At 41.3% G+C, this 15,435-nt stretch overlaps 1 protein-coding gene across 3 annotated transcripts; it reads right to left on the bottom strand.

Moving 5' to 3' along the window:
- Positions 1-624: 624 nt before the first annotated feature.
- On the bottom strand, positions 625-15,397 carry ZAR1L (zygote arrest 1 like). Of its 3 annotated transcripts, XR_003422019.2 has the most exons (5): positions 13,063-15,397; positions 12,220-12,312; positions 10,622-10,696; positions 8,755-8,821; positions 6,426-6,564 (listed from the first exon to the last, which is right to left on the bottom strand). XR_003422019.2 is itself a non-coding variant. In XM_015070935.3 (4 exons), exons 1-4 carry the CDS (start codon positions 13,720-13,722, stop codon positions 6,409-6,411), a joined length of 984 nt encoding a protein of 327 aa, XP_014926421.1. In that variant the 5' UTR covers positions 13,723-15,396; the 3' UTR covers positions 625-6,408. The 3 variants fall into 3 exon arrangements, 2 of the variants coding, with proteins under 2 accessions (XP_014926421.1, XP_026920449.1); XM_015070935.3 differs by lacking the exon at positions 8,755-8,821 and having other exon boundaries at positions 625-6,564; positions 13,063-15,396; XM_027064648.2 differs by lacking the exons at positions 8,755-8,821; positions 12,220-12,312 and having other exon boundaries at positions 625-6,564.
- Positions 15,398-15,435: the final 38 nt, after the last annotated feature.

Consider the following 15,435-nt stretch of genomic DNA (forward strand, 5'->3'; position numbering starts at 1 on the left):
AGATGTCGACGAGGGGCAACAACAGATGTCGACGAGGGGCAACAACAGATGTCGACGAGGGGCAACAACAGATGTCGACGAGGGGCAACAACAGATGTCGACGAGGGGCAACAACAGATGTCGACGAGGGGCAACAACAGATGTCGACGAGGGGCAACAACAGATGTCGACGAGGGGCAACAACAGATGTCGACGAGGGGCAACAACAGATGTCGACGAGGGGCAACAACAGATGTCGACGAGGGGCAACAACAGATGTCGACGAGGGGCAACAACAGATGTCGACGAGGGGCAACAACAGATGTCGACGAGGGGCAACAACAGATGTCGACGAGGGGCAACAACAGATGTCGACGAGGGGCAACAACAGATGTCGACGAGGGGCAACAACAGATGTCGACGAGGGGCAACAACAGATGTCGACGAGGGGCAACAACAGATGTCGACGAGGGGCAACAACAGATGTCGACGAGGGGCAACAACAGATGTCGACGAGGGGCAACAACAGATGTCGACGAGGGGCAACAACAGATGTCGACGAGGGGCAACAACAGATGTCGACGAGGGGCAACAACAGATGTCGACGAGGGGCAACAACAGATGTCAACGAGGATGTGGAGAAAGAGGATCTCTTTTGCATTGTTGGTGGGAATGCAAGCTGGTGCAACCACTCTGGCAAACAATATGGAGGTTCCTCAAAAAATTTAGAACTACCCTACAACCCAGCATTTGCACTATTAGGTATTTATCCAAAGGATACAGTAGTGCCCCTGATTCAAAGGGGCACATGCACCCAAATGTTTATAGCAGCACTATCAACAATAGCCAAAGTATGGAAAGAACCCAAATGCCCATTGATGGATGAATGCATAAAGAAGATGTGGTATGCATATACAATGGAGTATTACTCGACAATCAAAAAGGATGAAATCTTGCCATTTGCAACTACATGGATGGAACTGGAGGGTATTACAGTAAGTGAAATTAGAGAAAGATATATCATGACATCACTGGAATGTGATGATTTCAAGATACAAAAGAGATGAACATAAGGGAAGGGAAGCAAAAATAATATAAAAACAGGAAGGAGGACAAAACCTAAGAGACTCTCAAATATGGAGAACAAACAGAGGGTTGATGGAGGGGTTGATGGAGGGGTTGTGGGAGGGGGGATGGGCTAAGTGGGTAAGGGGCATTAAGGAATCTACTCCTGATATCATTGTTGCATTATATGCTAACTTGGGTGTACATTAAAAAATTAATTTAAAAAAGTTTACTCTTTCCACTCAGACCTAATCACTCCACTTGTGCTCTGGATTTCATCTCTTCTCCCTTTTCAAAGGCTTTGCTCCCATGGGCAGATCCTTCATCAGCTGTATCATCAACTTCTCTCTACGGAATTATTTCCATTAACATACAAACTTAATGCCTCACATTCCCCCCAAAAGCCCTTCTGGCTATCTCCAATTTCTCAGTTTTTTAACATCAAAACTTCTCCAAAGTATTATCTCTATTCACGGTCTTGACTTTCTTTACTCTGGCTTCCATCCTACCATTCTATCAAAACTTCTCCTTTCAAGATCACCAGCAACCTTCACGTCACCGTTCCAACAGAGATCTATCTGCATCTTTCTCACTCACCACAGGTATGGAGTCAACCAGCCTCAAAATCCTGTTTTAGCTTTGCTTTCGTGACACCATCCTCTTCCTATCCCTCTTGACCTCCTATTTTACCTCTAACTTCTTGTTACTCTAAGTGTGATCCAGAAGACCAGGGGCATTGATAGCATCTGGGAGTTTGTTAGGTTTGCAGACTCAGACCCCAAACCTACTCAATCACAATCCTCAATTAACATGATCACCAGATAACTCCTGGAACGTGAACGTTTTGGGATCGTTGCTGTAAATGTTCATGTGCCCCAGAGCCTTGGGCTGTACTTTCTTCCCACATGGTCCTGTCCAGATCCAAGGCTTTAAGAACTCTATATTTTTTTATCTCCAAATCTCTGCCATAGCTCTGACAGCTCTCCTAAATTCCAAATTCATATACTCAACAGCCTACAGGACATGTGCATTTGGAGGTCTCAAATATTTCAAACCTAGTGTGTTGAAAAAGAAACTCTCCCCATCTCACTACTGAGTTCCACCAAAGTAAAAATTCAATTTACCAAGCCCTCACAATGATATTGGTATGATCCTCAATGCAGAACATGTATCAGCTCCTTTAGTCCTCATACTACCGCTAAGGGACAGGTACGATTATTGTTCCCATTTTACAGAAGAGTAACTGAGACATGGAGAGTTAAGTACAGGCATACTTTGTCTGATTGGGCTTCATCTTACTGCCCTTTGCAGATACGGTTTGTTTTCGTTTTAACAAATTGATGGTTTGTGGCAACTCTGTCAAGCAAGACTTGGTGCCATTTTTTCCAACAGCATTTACTCACTTTGTGAGTATGTCACATTTTGGTGACTCTCACAATATTTCTACCTTTTCACCACATTTTTTGATGGTCTTTTATCAGTAATCTTTGATGTTACTATGGTAATGTCTCGGGATGCCACAAGCTTAGCCCACAAAATAAAAAACTACCAGTAAATGTCGGATGTATTCTGACTGTACCACCAACAAGCCATCCCCCCCATCTCTCTCACTCTCCTCAGGCCTCCCTTCTGCCTGAGACACAATATTGAAATTATGTCAGTGAGTAACCCTACAGTAGCCTCTAGGTGTTCAAGTGAAAGGACGAGTCACTCACCTCTCACTTTAAGTCAAAAGCTAGAAATGATAGAGCTCAGTGAGGAAGGCATGTCAAAAGCCGAGACAGGCCCAAAGCTAGGCCTCTCGTGCCAAAGAGGTAGCCAAGTTGTGAGTGCAAAGGAAGGGTTCTCAAAGGAAATTAAAAGTGCTACGCCAGTGAAGACACAAATAAGAAAGTGAAATAGCCTTATTGCAGATATGGAGAAAGTTTAAGTGTCTGGATAGATCAAACTGGCCACAATACTCCCTTAAGCCAACGCCTGATCCAGACCAAGGCCCTAACTCTAATTCTATGAAAGCAGAGAGAGGTAAGGAGGCTACACAAGTTTAAAACCAGCAGAGGTGGGTTCAGGAGGTTTAAGGAAAGAAGCCGTCTCCGTAAAAGTGCAAGGTGAAGCTGTAAGCACTGGTGTAGAAGCAACAGCAAGTGATCCAGAAGATCTGCCTAAAATAATTCATGAAGGTGGCTACACTACACAACAGATTGTCAATATAGACAAAACAGCCTTCTGTTGGAAGAAGAGGCCATTGAGGACTTTCAGAACTAGAGAGCAGTCAATGTGTGGCTGACTCTCTGGCTACGAGTCAATGCAACTGGTTCGAGACTGAAGGCAATGCTCATTTATTATTCTGAAAATCCTAGGGCCCTTAAGAATTATGCTAAATGTCCTCTGCCTGTGCTCTGTAAATGGAACAATAAAGCCTGGATGGCAGCACATCTGTTTACAACATGTTCTACTGAACATTTCAAACCCACTATTGAGACCTACTGCTCAGAAAAAGATTCCTTTCAAAATATTACTGCTCACGGACAATGTACCTGGTCACCCAAGAAACCTGATGGAAACGTACAGTGAGATTAAGGTTCTTTTCACACCTAACATACAATCCATTCTACAACCCATAGATAGAGGAATAATTCTGACCTTCAAATCTTAAATACACTTCTAGCATCTAACTTCGGCTCAGGTCATGATCTCACAGTTTGTGGGTTCCAGCCCTGCATCGGGCTCTGTGCTGACAGCTCAGAGCCTGGAGTCTGCTTCAGATTCTATCTCCCACTCTCTCTGCCCCTCCCCTGCTTGTGCTGCGTCTCGGCCTCTCAAAAATGAATCAATGTCATTAAAAAAATTAAGAAATACACTTCATACAGCTATAGCTGTCATAGTTGTGACTCCTCTGATGGATGTGGGCAAAGTAAATGGAAAGACTTCTGAAAAGGATTCACCATTCTAGATGCCAGTAAGAACATTCATGATTTATGAGAAGATACCAACATTACTAGGAGTTTGGAGGAAGTTTGTTCCAACCCTCATGGATGACTTTGAGGGATCCAAGACTTCAGTGAAGGAAGTAACTGCAGATACGGTGGAAATAACGAGAGAACTGGAGTTAAGAGTGGAGCCTCAAGATGTGACCGGATTGCTGCAATCTCATGAGAAAAACTTTAATGGAGGAGCAATTGCTTCTGATGAATGAGCAATAAAAATGGTTTCTTGTGATGGAATCTACTCCTGGTGAAAATGCTGTGAATATTATTGAAATGACAATGAGGAATTTAGAATATTATGTCAACCTAGTTGATAAAGCAGCTGTATAGTTTGAGGGGATTGACCCCAATTTTGAAAGAAGTTCTACTGTGGGTAAAATGCTATCACATGCTACAGAGAAACTATTTATGAAAGGAAGAGTCAATGGATGAGGCACAAACTTCACTGTTATCTTATTTTAAGAAATGACCACAGCCACACCAACCACCCTAATCAGTCAGCAGGCAAGCACAGCCCTAATCAGCGAGCAGCCATCAACATCAAGCCAAGACCTTCCCAGAAAAAATTACAACTCACTAAAAGCTCAGATGATGTCTAGCACTTTGCAACAATAAAGCGATTTTGAATTAGGTATATACATTTTTGTTAGTAATAATGCTATCGCACACTTAAGAGACTACAGTATATGTAAACACAGCTTTTATATGCACTAAAAAAAAAAATTCATTTGACTCACTTTATTGAGATACTTTACTGCGGTGGTCTGAAACTGAACCTGCCATAGCTTTAAGGTATTCACATGATTTGTCCATAATCATACATCTGCTACACCCAGGATTTTAAATTAGGTAGTAAGACTCCACAGCCTGCTCCTAAATGTTATACCTCTCAATTCCATCTGCCCCATAGCTAAATGTAGAAATCTAAAAGTCATTTATTTCAGGGTGCCTGGTGGCTCAGGCAGGTGAACGTCTGATTCTTGGTATCAGTTTAGGCCACAATCTCATGGTTTTGAAGTTTGAACCCTGTGTGGGGTTCTGTGTGGACAATGAGGAGACTCTTGGGATTCTCTCTTTTCCTCTTTCTCTGCCCCTCCCCTGCTCCTGATCTCTCTCTCTCTCTCTCTCAAAATAAACTTTAAAAAAAAAGTAGGAAAATCAAAGTCATTTATTTCTGCATCATCCACTTCCAATCCTGTATAACTCCAACATTATCTTGAATTGATGTACTTCTCTCCATCTCCATGGCCACCACCCTTGTCTGAGCCACCATTTTGCCTGTGCATTCGTGAACCTCCTAACTGGTCTCCCACCTTCCACTCTACCTGGTCTTTCCCTGACAGAGAGTTTTTTAAAGTAAGAATCTGATGTCATGTCTTGTTGAAAACTGCTTCATGGGCTGCCATAGGCTTGCTAAGGCCAAAAGAACTGTTTGTAACTTGAGCCCTGTCTTCTCCAGCTTCTGTCCTACATTAGTCTTAGGGGCTCCTATTCCTGGGCCATGCCAAGAATGTGGCCCACCTGCTCAGATCAGAGACTTGGCTCTTTCTGTTCCCTTGGGTCAAGACCATCTTCTTTTCTCTAAGCTCCCTTATCCTGCAAGTCTCCATTCTCATGCTGCCTCATCCCAACCACCCTACCTAAAAGCTCACTCTATCACAGCACTGTTCCCTTCACAGCACTTACCACATTTGAACCTGAAAAAAATATATATCTTATATGTACACATATATAGGTGTATTTATATATGTATATATATGTATACATATGTATATATATATACACATGTATGTATGTATATATGCATACATAAATATATGTACGTGCATATATATGCAGTAGTTCAAGCTATGGAGCAAGTCAGAGTCCATGTGGGTTCAAATCCTGGCTCTACACTTTGATCTCTCTGTGGCTCCCTCTCTTTATCTCTTAAGAGGGGGTATAATAGTTTGCATTTAATATGGCTGCTATAATGAGTTACAATCCATAGCACATAATAAAAGCTGTTTAAGCATTTGCTACAATTATTATGTATAGCTGAAGGCCAGGACCTTGCCCCTTATCATCTCTGTATTTCCAGTGCTTAGAACAACCAGCTGATAAAAGTTTGTCAAATGATTATTGTTCCCTTCATGTAAGTGACAGTATCTACCATTTCCCAATACTGTATGGATGTTTTTACCCCGAAATCACCAATTAATGTGCCTTCATGGTCTATTTTACATGCATTTATTTTATTCTACTCACACTGTACAATTGTTAGCAACCTACAAAAAGTACAAAAGCCTAGTCCATTTTCCAATACCAGGTCAGAGCTAAGTTGCAAAAAAGGAACAGTACCGTAAGTTACAAGGAAAGTTTGGGTGTCCTGTACAAGTCATACTGCCTGTGACATGATGTATTTAAAGCTGTAAGTATTGCCACAGGAGAATCTCTTGTCTTTGCAGCGACCACACAGTTCCTGTCGATGCGGCCTCCTTAGATCAATGTGTCTTTTCTTTTGAGGACAGGAACAACGAGACTTTGAACAGGTCTTTAGAAAACAAGGAACAGTTTGGACACTAAATAATTAAATCAGTGTTTCAAATATAATCCTCAAATTAAAATACTTCTCCCCACCATCCCTATCCTTGATATTGGCATCTTCCTTTGAGTCCTATGAGAAGTCCTAGACCAAGTTGTACAGAGATACTCACATCCCATTAAATGCTATGCATTTTTCAAGATCAAAGAGCAAAGATGGTATTTGAGACAATACTGCTAAGCCAACCAAGAGGATCTCATGACAGAAAAAGGTTTGAGAAGTTAGAGTTTATAGAATTTCTTCACTAATAAGTTTTTACATCTGTAGCCAGGTAGGGGTGAGAGGCAGTGAGTAAGTATTAAGCGATTTGATTATCTAGGCTGGAATATTTGAAAACATTAGAGCAGTGTCTCAACCAGCTGTACTGTACCCACCAGCAGACATCTGGCAATGTCTGGAGATGCTTTTTGGTTGTCTCAACTAGGGGGAAGGGTAATGTAGAGGAAGCTAATTCTCTTCTTGCTCCAGAAATGACTTACCTTCACTATAAAGTGTTCTTAACCATTATCACATTCGGTCTTCTGATAAATTAAAAAAAAAAAAAAAATCACACCCCATGGAGACCAGTATACTGCCCTTGTACACCCTCTCAACCCTGCTTATCTTTAAAATTGACCACTGCTCTATTTTCTGCACGTGACCATAGCTAAAAAAAGTCAAGCTTTACAATTTATATTGTGGAACTAGGAATCTTCATTTTGCCAATCAAAGTCTAAATTATTTATGAAACATTGTACTACATTTACAACTTCCACTCTTCCAGTGACAAGTATGCATCCTTATAAGAAAATTCTAGTAGCTACTATTCACATGGTGTTTGCTGCAGGCACTATTCTAAGTACTTTATATAAATTCATTTCATCCTCACAATACTCTTACTGTGGAAAAAATAAAAATATAAATAAATAAGGATTTACTCTAAAGGTAGGTTTCTGTTTCTGGCAATGGTGTACTAGGTAGTTTTGACCAAGCCACCTGCTTAGGATAACTAGAAAAGCTGAGCTAAAGAAATAACTTTTAAAAATAACTATTTGAAGCACTACAGAATTATCAAAGCATTAGAGAAAGAAACCCAGAAGTGGAGGGGAGCCTGACATTTAGGACTATTTCCTCCCTAAAGGTCTGCCAATTCTGGAAGAAATGAAGGACAGTGAAAAGCTGAAAGGAAGTTTGACAAGTCAATGTAGCTGATGGATAATCTTAAATATGCCAAAATGGGAAAGACCTGGTAAACAGTTCAGGTTTTGTGTTGGGACCCTGAAAGGTTACAACCTAAGAATAAAGATGAACCAAAAATTGACCAGCTTTTACAGATGCTAAAGCCCAGTTTCGAAATAGCTCAACCCTGTTTAGAAAATAGCAATCTAATTGTTAATGTTCCTATCTTCCCACCAGAAGCAAGCAAATCTTCTGTGAAGGAAGATACTATCCTAGGCCTCAAATTATCACTGTAATTCTTCATATTCACTAGTCAACACTCAATCAAAAATAATCATATGAGGTACATGAGGAGATATAACAACAAATTTGAAAAACATGGAAAATGACAATGATAGCAACAGAACCATAGGGCATTAAGTTAATGGAGTTAAGTAGTACAGATTTTAAGATAATTATGCTTAACATGTTCAAAGAAATAAGACTGGTAAGTTCAGCAGAAAACTGGAAGTTATTTTTTAAAGACAAAAATTATAGCACTGAAAATAGAGTAACTTAAATCAACTCAACAGATGGATTTAATAGCAGATTGGAAATAGCTGAAGAAAGAATTAGAGAAACGGAAGACAGAGTGAGAGATGGGGCACTACGGGGTAAAATGTCCATTGGCTGATGTTTTTCCCCACCTCTTATGGAACCTTGAAGCATCAACATTTTGGCAAAACCTTAAGCTAATTCTGTTTAAATGTGATCATTACATAGCACTGACTGAGTACTTGAAATTTGCAAACAGGGAGGAGTTACTGAGACTGTAATGTTATGCCTATTTAAAAGTGTGTGCTAAGATACAAACGATTATGAGGGACATAGGTGAAATAAGTTTCCTTTAGTGTAAGTTTCTTAGCATTTTAACAGATCTCATTCAAGGGCCTATCTTACAGCCTTATTCCACTGGTTGCTTCAAATGTGAAATAGACCTACCTGATAAAATCCTTTCACTCTTTATCTTGTAACTTTGAGAAGCTATTTAACCTCTAAGTTTTCATTTCTAAAAGGGAGATAAAGAGCATTAACCTCAGAGGTTTTGTAAAATACATTTTTAAAAATTTTTTTAGGTTTATTTTAGTAGATGATATACAAACTGGAGCAAAGGGGGACAAAAGCATAGGAAATACAGAAAAGAACATAAAAGGCATAAGGGATATGGTTAAAGGTCTAATATGAGTAACTGGAATAGAGAGATAATGGGGGTGTAAGTAATATTTTAAGAGATTATAGCTGATAATTTTCCAAAAGAGGTAACAATCTTCAAGCTATAGATTCAAGAAATGCTATGAATCTCAACCAGATAAATACAAAGAAACCACAACTAGGCATCTAACTGTAAAACTACTGAAAAACAAAGCAGAGAGAAAGATCTTAAAAGCAAGCAGATTTAAGGGGAATTAGTAATGCTAATAACCAACTTCAAAACAATAAAGGTCATACCCTTAAAGAGCAGAAAGAAAACTACTGCCAACCTAAAAATTCTATACCCAGCAAAATTATCCTTTAAACCATCATCCAGGCAAAAGAGGATGTGTCACCTTCAGACCTGTGCTACAGTAAATATTAAAACATATTCTTCATGTAAAAGAAAAGTGGTCCCAGATACAAAAAGGAATGAAGAGCAGCAGAAAGGAAATATGTGTAGCTAAAGCTAAATGAATGACTATATAAAATAACGCCTTATGATGTTTAAAATTAAAATATACAACAGTAGTATATAACTTAGGATGAGGTGATAAGGAGTTAGAGTGTTCTAAGTTTATTGTATTGTCAAGGAGAGGTATTATTAATGATTTATGCAGACTTTGATAGGTCAAAGAATCATGTTGGAATGTCTAAGGTAAGTGCCAGAAGGTAAGTGCCAAGATAACAGAGATGGGAAATTATTTTTTTATTTTAAAAAAAGTCACTTCAATGGAACACAAGAGGAATATAAGAAAATATATTTAAACCTACATTATATTAAACACAAACAGATTAAATGAGAATGTCCAACTAGAAAATATAAACGTAAACCATTCATAAACTGTTAGACTAGTTTTTTAAATATTTATTCCTAAGTAGGACAAAAAATATTTTTAAGTGAAGGATTGAGATCTTAAAAATGTCTCAGTTATGAAAACCAACTATGCCATACTTCTCTGAAAAGTTTAAAAAGAGGTCTCCTACAAGGTGTTTTAGAGACCTAATTCTGTGACTTCCTAGAACCTGGAGACACCATAAAATATGATCAAAGTTCTAATATTTACTACTTGCTTACACTTGGGCAAGTTATTTCTTCATCAACTTTAGCCTTCTGGTCTGGATCATGGGGATAACACCTACCTCAAAGTTTAGATTACAGGAGATAATGCATGTAAAGCACTTAGCCCCAAGTCTGGTACATAGTAAAAGCTTAATACAGGTTCCCTATTAAGTTACTACATCCATATGGGATTATTGAAACACTATATCATACACCTGAAATTAATGTAACACTATATGTTAACTAACTGGGATTAAAATTTAAAAACTCAAAAAAATTACTACATCCAAATTACACAAAGGGTGTTTGATAAACATATATGGCCCATAAATAAATATACCGTATAAAGCAACTTAAGAGTCAATATGTCTCCTCTCCTACACCCCCCAAAATCCAGAATTTATTTTTCTAAAATGTTATAAAAATTCAAGGTATAGAAAACTTAACATTCCTATTCAAATACCCAATCTATCAAATGCTAACATTTTGCCACAGAAGCTTCATATTTAAGAATGGTAACCTTATAGACTCAATAAAAGTGCTCTACATGCTTACCTGACATTGGATTGCTTCTACTCGGTAAGGGTTAAAACTCTTTTGGCATTTGCAACACAGTTGTTTGAAATAAACCTAAAGAAAAATAAGGGGTTTTTATATATACATATATATACACACACAAGATTATATGTACCTTAGGCTCCCAGTTCTTAAGTAATCTCTTCCCCACTTTGTGCCCTGCTTTTGCCCAACCTCCACCCTGAGGTCTTAAGTAGTGCTATCAGTCCCTTTTTCTCACTCTTTGAACCTCATTTCCTTACCTGTAAAATTGAGATACTACCACTTGCTTTTTCTGTAATTCTGGCAGCCATTAAGGTACACAAAGTACCACAGTAAAAATCTTCAATGGGAAGAAACTATTATAATTTTATTCATTGCATGAAGGCCAAACCCTTGACCTTTGCTTTCTGTCTTAGTCTATTAGCTTCTACTTTTTCATTTTCTCATTATTTCCCCACTTGAACTTCAAATTATTTATAGTTACCACCCATACATATTGTTTCTCAACTCTGCATTCTCTGGTCCACAGTTTCTCCCTGCTTCAGTTGGTGAACTCCTCCTAGTTAGCCTCAAAAATCCTGCCTGGACATCATGATGCCTTCCCTCTGACAGGGTTAATCAGCCGCCTCCTGTGTTATTTCTGCATCGCTTCCAGGACACAAATGCCACTGTGTCTATCACCACATTGCATCTTATCTCCTAGGAGAATAAATTTCTTAAGGAGGAGTCCTAGGTCTTGTTCCTTTTATCCTAGCATCTCAGAGCGTGTTCATTAAACCCACTGTTTTTCTTCTGGCATAGTATAAAAATCTATTTGCTTCCAGGGTCTAGTAAATGGCTAATATGAAAAGTCAAGTTTTCATTCAGGTCTTAGCACACCTCCTTACCCGCTCCTTCTACAGGCCTTTAGCCAGAAAAGCAGTACCTAAAACGTGAAAGCACAGGGGACTCCAACTCAAATGCTTGTTGAAGTTAATGAGATAGACCAGATGTCAGCTGTTGCAAAATGAAGTGCACAAGCCCTGTGAAAGGAGAGAGAAGCTGCTTCGCCCCAGCCTACTGTTTTCATCGAGTCTATAGCGACCAGAGTCTAATCAGGGAAACTGGAAATGCAGATCATAAAGTCTTTCCCAATCTTAATGCGTTGACAACTAATTCAATTGAGAGAAAAACTGCTTAGCCTACACAAGTCTGTCCAAGGCGAAACTTTACAATAAATTATTTCTCTTATAGCTCCACCTTGTGGACAAAGTATGGAAATTGCCTAGAGCCAAGGTCTCAACAGGTTCAAAACACACCAACTAAAAAATGATTATAGACCGTTCCACCGGACACAAGAGTTCACCGAAATAACATGCAATTCTGTTCCACAGAACTAACAAGCTAAATGTAACACCAGTTCTGAGAGCCTCACGTGTTCATGTGGACAGTCCAATTCAGTTCAAACATTAACCACGTACCGATAAAAGTGCCTTGGCACGAAGGATGCCAAATGAATGAGACAGCATTGTGGTCACGTTCCATTAGGAAACGCTCTCCCTCTAACATCTGTGTCTGCCCCATCCTCCTCCCATGTCCCGCTCACTTTTACTTACCTTATTAGTTCCAGAAATGCACCACACATAAGCACTCTCCCATCTGGTCTTACAATCTTTACAGTGAAAATAGCCATATTTTGGTTCCAAAAACTGCAGATAAGGGGGAAAAGTCTTTTACAATCTTTGGGGGGAAAGCCAGATCCTCTTTCCTTGTGGCTTTGTATAAAAAAACAAAAAGCCCGGCCACCTGAGTGGCTCAGTTGGTTAAGCATCCAACTCTTGATTTCAGCTCAGGTCATGATCTCACAGTTTGTGAGATTGAGCCCCACATCAGGCTTCACACAGTGCAGGTCCTGCTTGGGATATTCTCTCTCTCTCTCTCTCTCTCTCTCCCCTCCCCCCCTTCTCCCACTTGCACACTCTCTCTCGCTCAAATTAAATGAATAAACTTGAAAAGAAAAAACAAAAAGCTTCCTTAACTTCACTCATACCTATCCTCAAGGCTACTATGCTAATTTAGCATTGCATTGCTCAGGGATTACTCGGAGATTCTTATTTCTCCTCTCAAACTTTTCTAACGTTCTTTCAACAATGCCACCAGCACAATCTCCCCCAAAAGAAAATCTGGTCACATATTTGGCAGACCTGAAACCCCATCTTATCTCCTCATTCCCAATAGCAATGGTTACCAGACTTCTGAGTTTCACATGCTTAAAGTTAGCACCCTATTCTACCAAAAAGTGACAAAACATATAGGCCATTTAAAACATGTTATCAGAACTACCTCTCCTTCGTCAAGTATAAAGTGAAAGATTTTTTTCTCTGTTACCCCAGAAATGGAAAGGAGGAAAGAGAGGATAAGGCGAGTGGAGGACTGAGGACAGGGAGGAGAAAGTTCACCTGGAAGTTGGGTTTCCGGAGCAGATCTGCTCCACCGACTCCCTGTGTCTGCTTGCTCTTCCCTTCCTGAGGGTTTGGGGTACCTTCCTCCCCCAACCCATGCTGGCAAAGCTCCTCCTGTTTGTCCTCTTCAGACCTTGGCATTGGTGGTGACTGCTGCTGCTGCTGGCTGGCCTCCGCAGGACCCAAAAGTGCCTTCCTCTCCTGGTCTTCCCCCTCCTTTCGCAGCTGGATCAAGCCCCTGCGACCTATCACTGGTGAATAGACTCCCCAGGCCGGCAGGGGTACCTTGTGACCTGAGCTGCTCCAAGGGGAGCGGCTGCGCAAGGTGCGAGAACCCAGCGAGCACTGCACGGACTTGTCCACCCGCGGACTCACCTGCACCCCCACCTCCTTGGTGTTGGCCTTGCAAAGCCGCAGGCTCAGGCTGGGGTTCATCTGGGAGAGAATGGCCTTAAGCTGCGCCCTCTTGTAAGGGTCCATACAGTAGTCAGAGGCATTTGCGGGCACCAGCAACCCAGGCCTGGCCAGGAAAGTGGGGGGACCAGTGTTTCGCCTCCAGTCAGGCTGTTTGTGTTCATAGAGTCCTGGCTGGCCCAAAGGCATCGTATTCCCATAGCCCTGGTACAAGCCACAGGGAACGCGGACAAAGCGTTCCATCTGCTCACCCAGTACCCAGGCACAGCACAAACCCCAGTGCGCTTTGTCTCCTTGTTTTGCCTTCCACCTTCATCCACCCTTCTTTTTCCTGATCAAGTTAGTTTAGGTCCATTCCAAGCTTCTCCATTTATTTCAGGTTCTGATGGGAGCTGCTGCCTATTTCCCTAATTAAAGGAGGACAGGAGATCTACCCATCTACAGAGGTCTAATGTCCACCTGATACCTATTTGCTCTTCCTATCTCGTCAACGCACTCCTCCCGAATCTTTCTTCAAAGCTGTTTTTCATTTAGACTTCTTACTCACATACGTGCTTTCATTAGCATGATTTGAGCATACTAGAAGAGTATATGGAAGTTAAGTATATCACGGCAGAGTTAATGAATGTAAAGGCCCTGGTACCACAGGAGCAAAGAAAATAAAGTTATGGGGGGGGGTGTATGTGGTGAGAAAATGTACTTTAGGTTATACTGTATGCCAACAGCTCTCATTAAGTCATTCCTAGTGAGGGCCACTGTCCCAAAAGGTGAAAAAAGCAAATTGTTCTGATTTAGAGGGTAAATGGAAACTTAATCACAGGATAGTTAAGTATCTGAAATCAAAAGGACTTGAACTGAAACCTGGGCCTTGTTACCAGGCAAGTTACTTAACCAGGTGATTTGGTTTCCCCATCTGACAATACTAATTTATAGGATTATTACAAGATTAAATGTGATATTACCTATAAAGCACAAAGCAGAGTAACTCATGAGTGTTAAGTGGTAACGCTGAGTAAGGATCAGAGCTGTGTGTTCCTTTGCTAGACCTAGATGATAATAAACTTTGCTCTCTGTACTGGTAAGGCTTCCTGCTAGAACAAAAGAAAAGGATCAAACTAAAACGACACTTACGTAACCAAGAAGAGCCCACCCTTTGTCTAATCTAAAGTTGTTTCATTGTTTACTGCCCAAGAGCTTTGTGACAGCAGCAAGGTCTATAAGCAGCTCTCACACCAGAATCCAGAAAATTTAGGTTATACCAGCCAGCCGTAATTAAGCTTCCTGCTACCCAGGTCACAGACCCTGTGAACGATGGGGACAGATTCCAGTCTTTCAAGGCGACTTAGAGAAAAGAAAGGCACAAAACAGGGTGACTGGCCGCTGTAAGAATATAAATACTACGGAAGCCTGCAGAGGGGAACACCTGCAGGAGAGCTACGGTCATTTCACAATTTTTCAAGGCTTAGAGGTCTTGGAAACCTGCCACGTAAGAGCAACATGGGGACTAGAACTAAAGTCCTCTGGCTTCAAATCTCAGCCCTTTCCACTCTATGCAGAGCACGCAACCGGGAAGGCAGTTAGCCACAACCACGGCCCACTCTGGGGGTCCCCAAGATGGGCCACTTTAGGGGACGCCTTTCTTAGGGGAGAACAAAGGTCTTTCAAAGACCCCAGGCCGTGTACCCTAGCGGTCACCCAAACGTGAGGTGGGGCAGAGGGAATGAAGAGTGGCGAAGTACACTTTGTGCGCGGTCGCCCCCCCCCCCCCCCCCAGCAGCGCGGCCTGGTACTCCGAAGGCTCAGGGAGAAGACAAGAAGCACCCCAGCTCCGTCTTTACGCGGCTCCGGACCGGACGCTCAGCAGCCGAAACAGCGCTTGGCTTTCGCCACACGGACGCTGCAGAGCCTGACTTCCGGGTGGCGCGCACGTTGCGTGCGCGTCATGGCGTCACCGCG

Source organism: Acinonyx jubatus, chromosome A1 (genome assembly GCF_027475565.1).
Source record: "Acinonyx jubatus isolate Ajub_Pintada_27869175 chromosome A1, VMU_Ajub_asm_v1.0, whole genome shotgun sequence".
Taxonomy (NCBI): Eukaryota; Metazoa; Chordata; class Mammalia; order Carnivora; family Felidae; genus Acinonyx; species Acinonyx jubatus.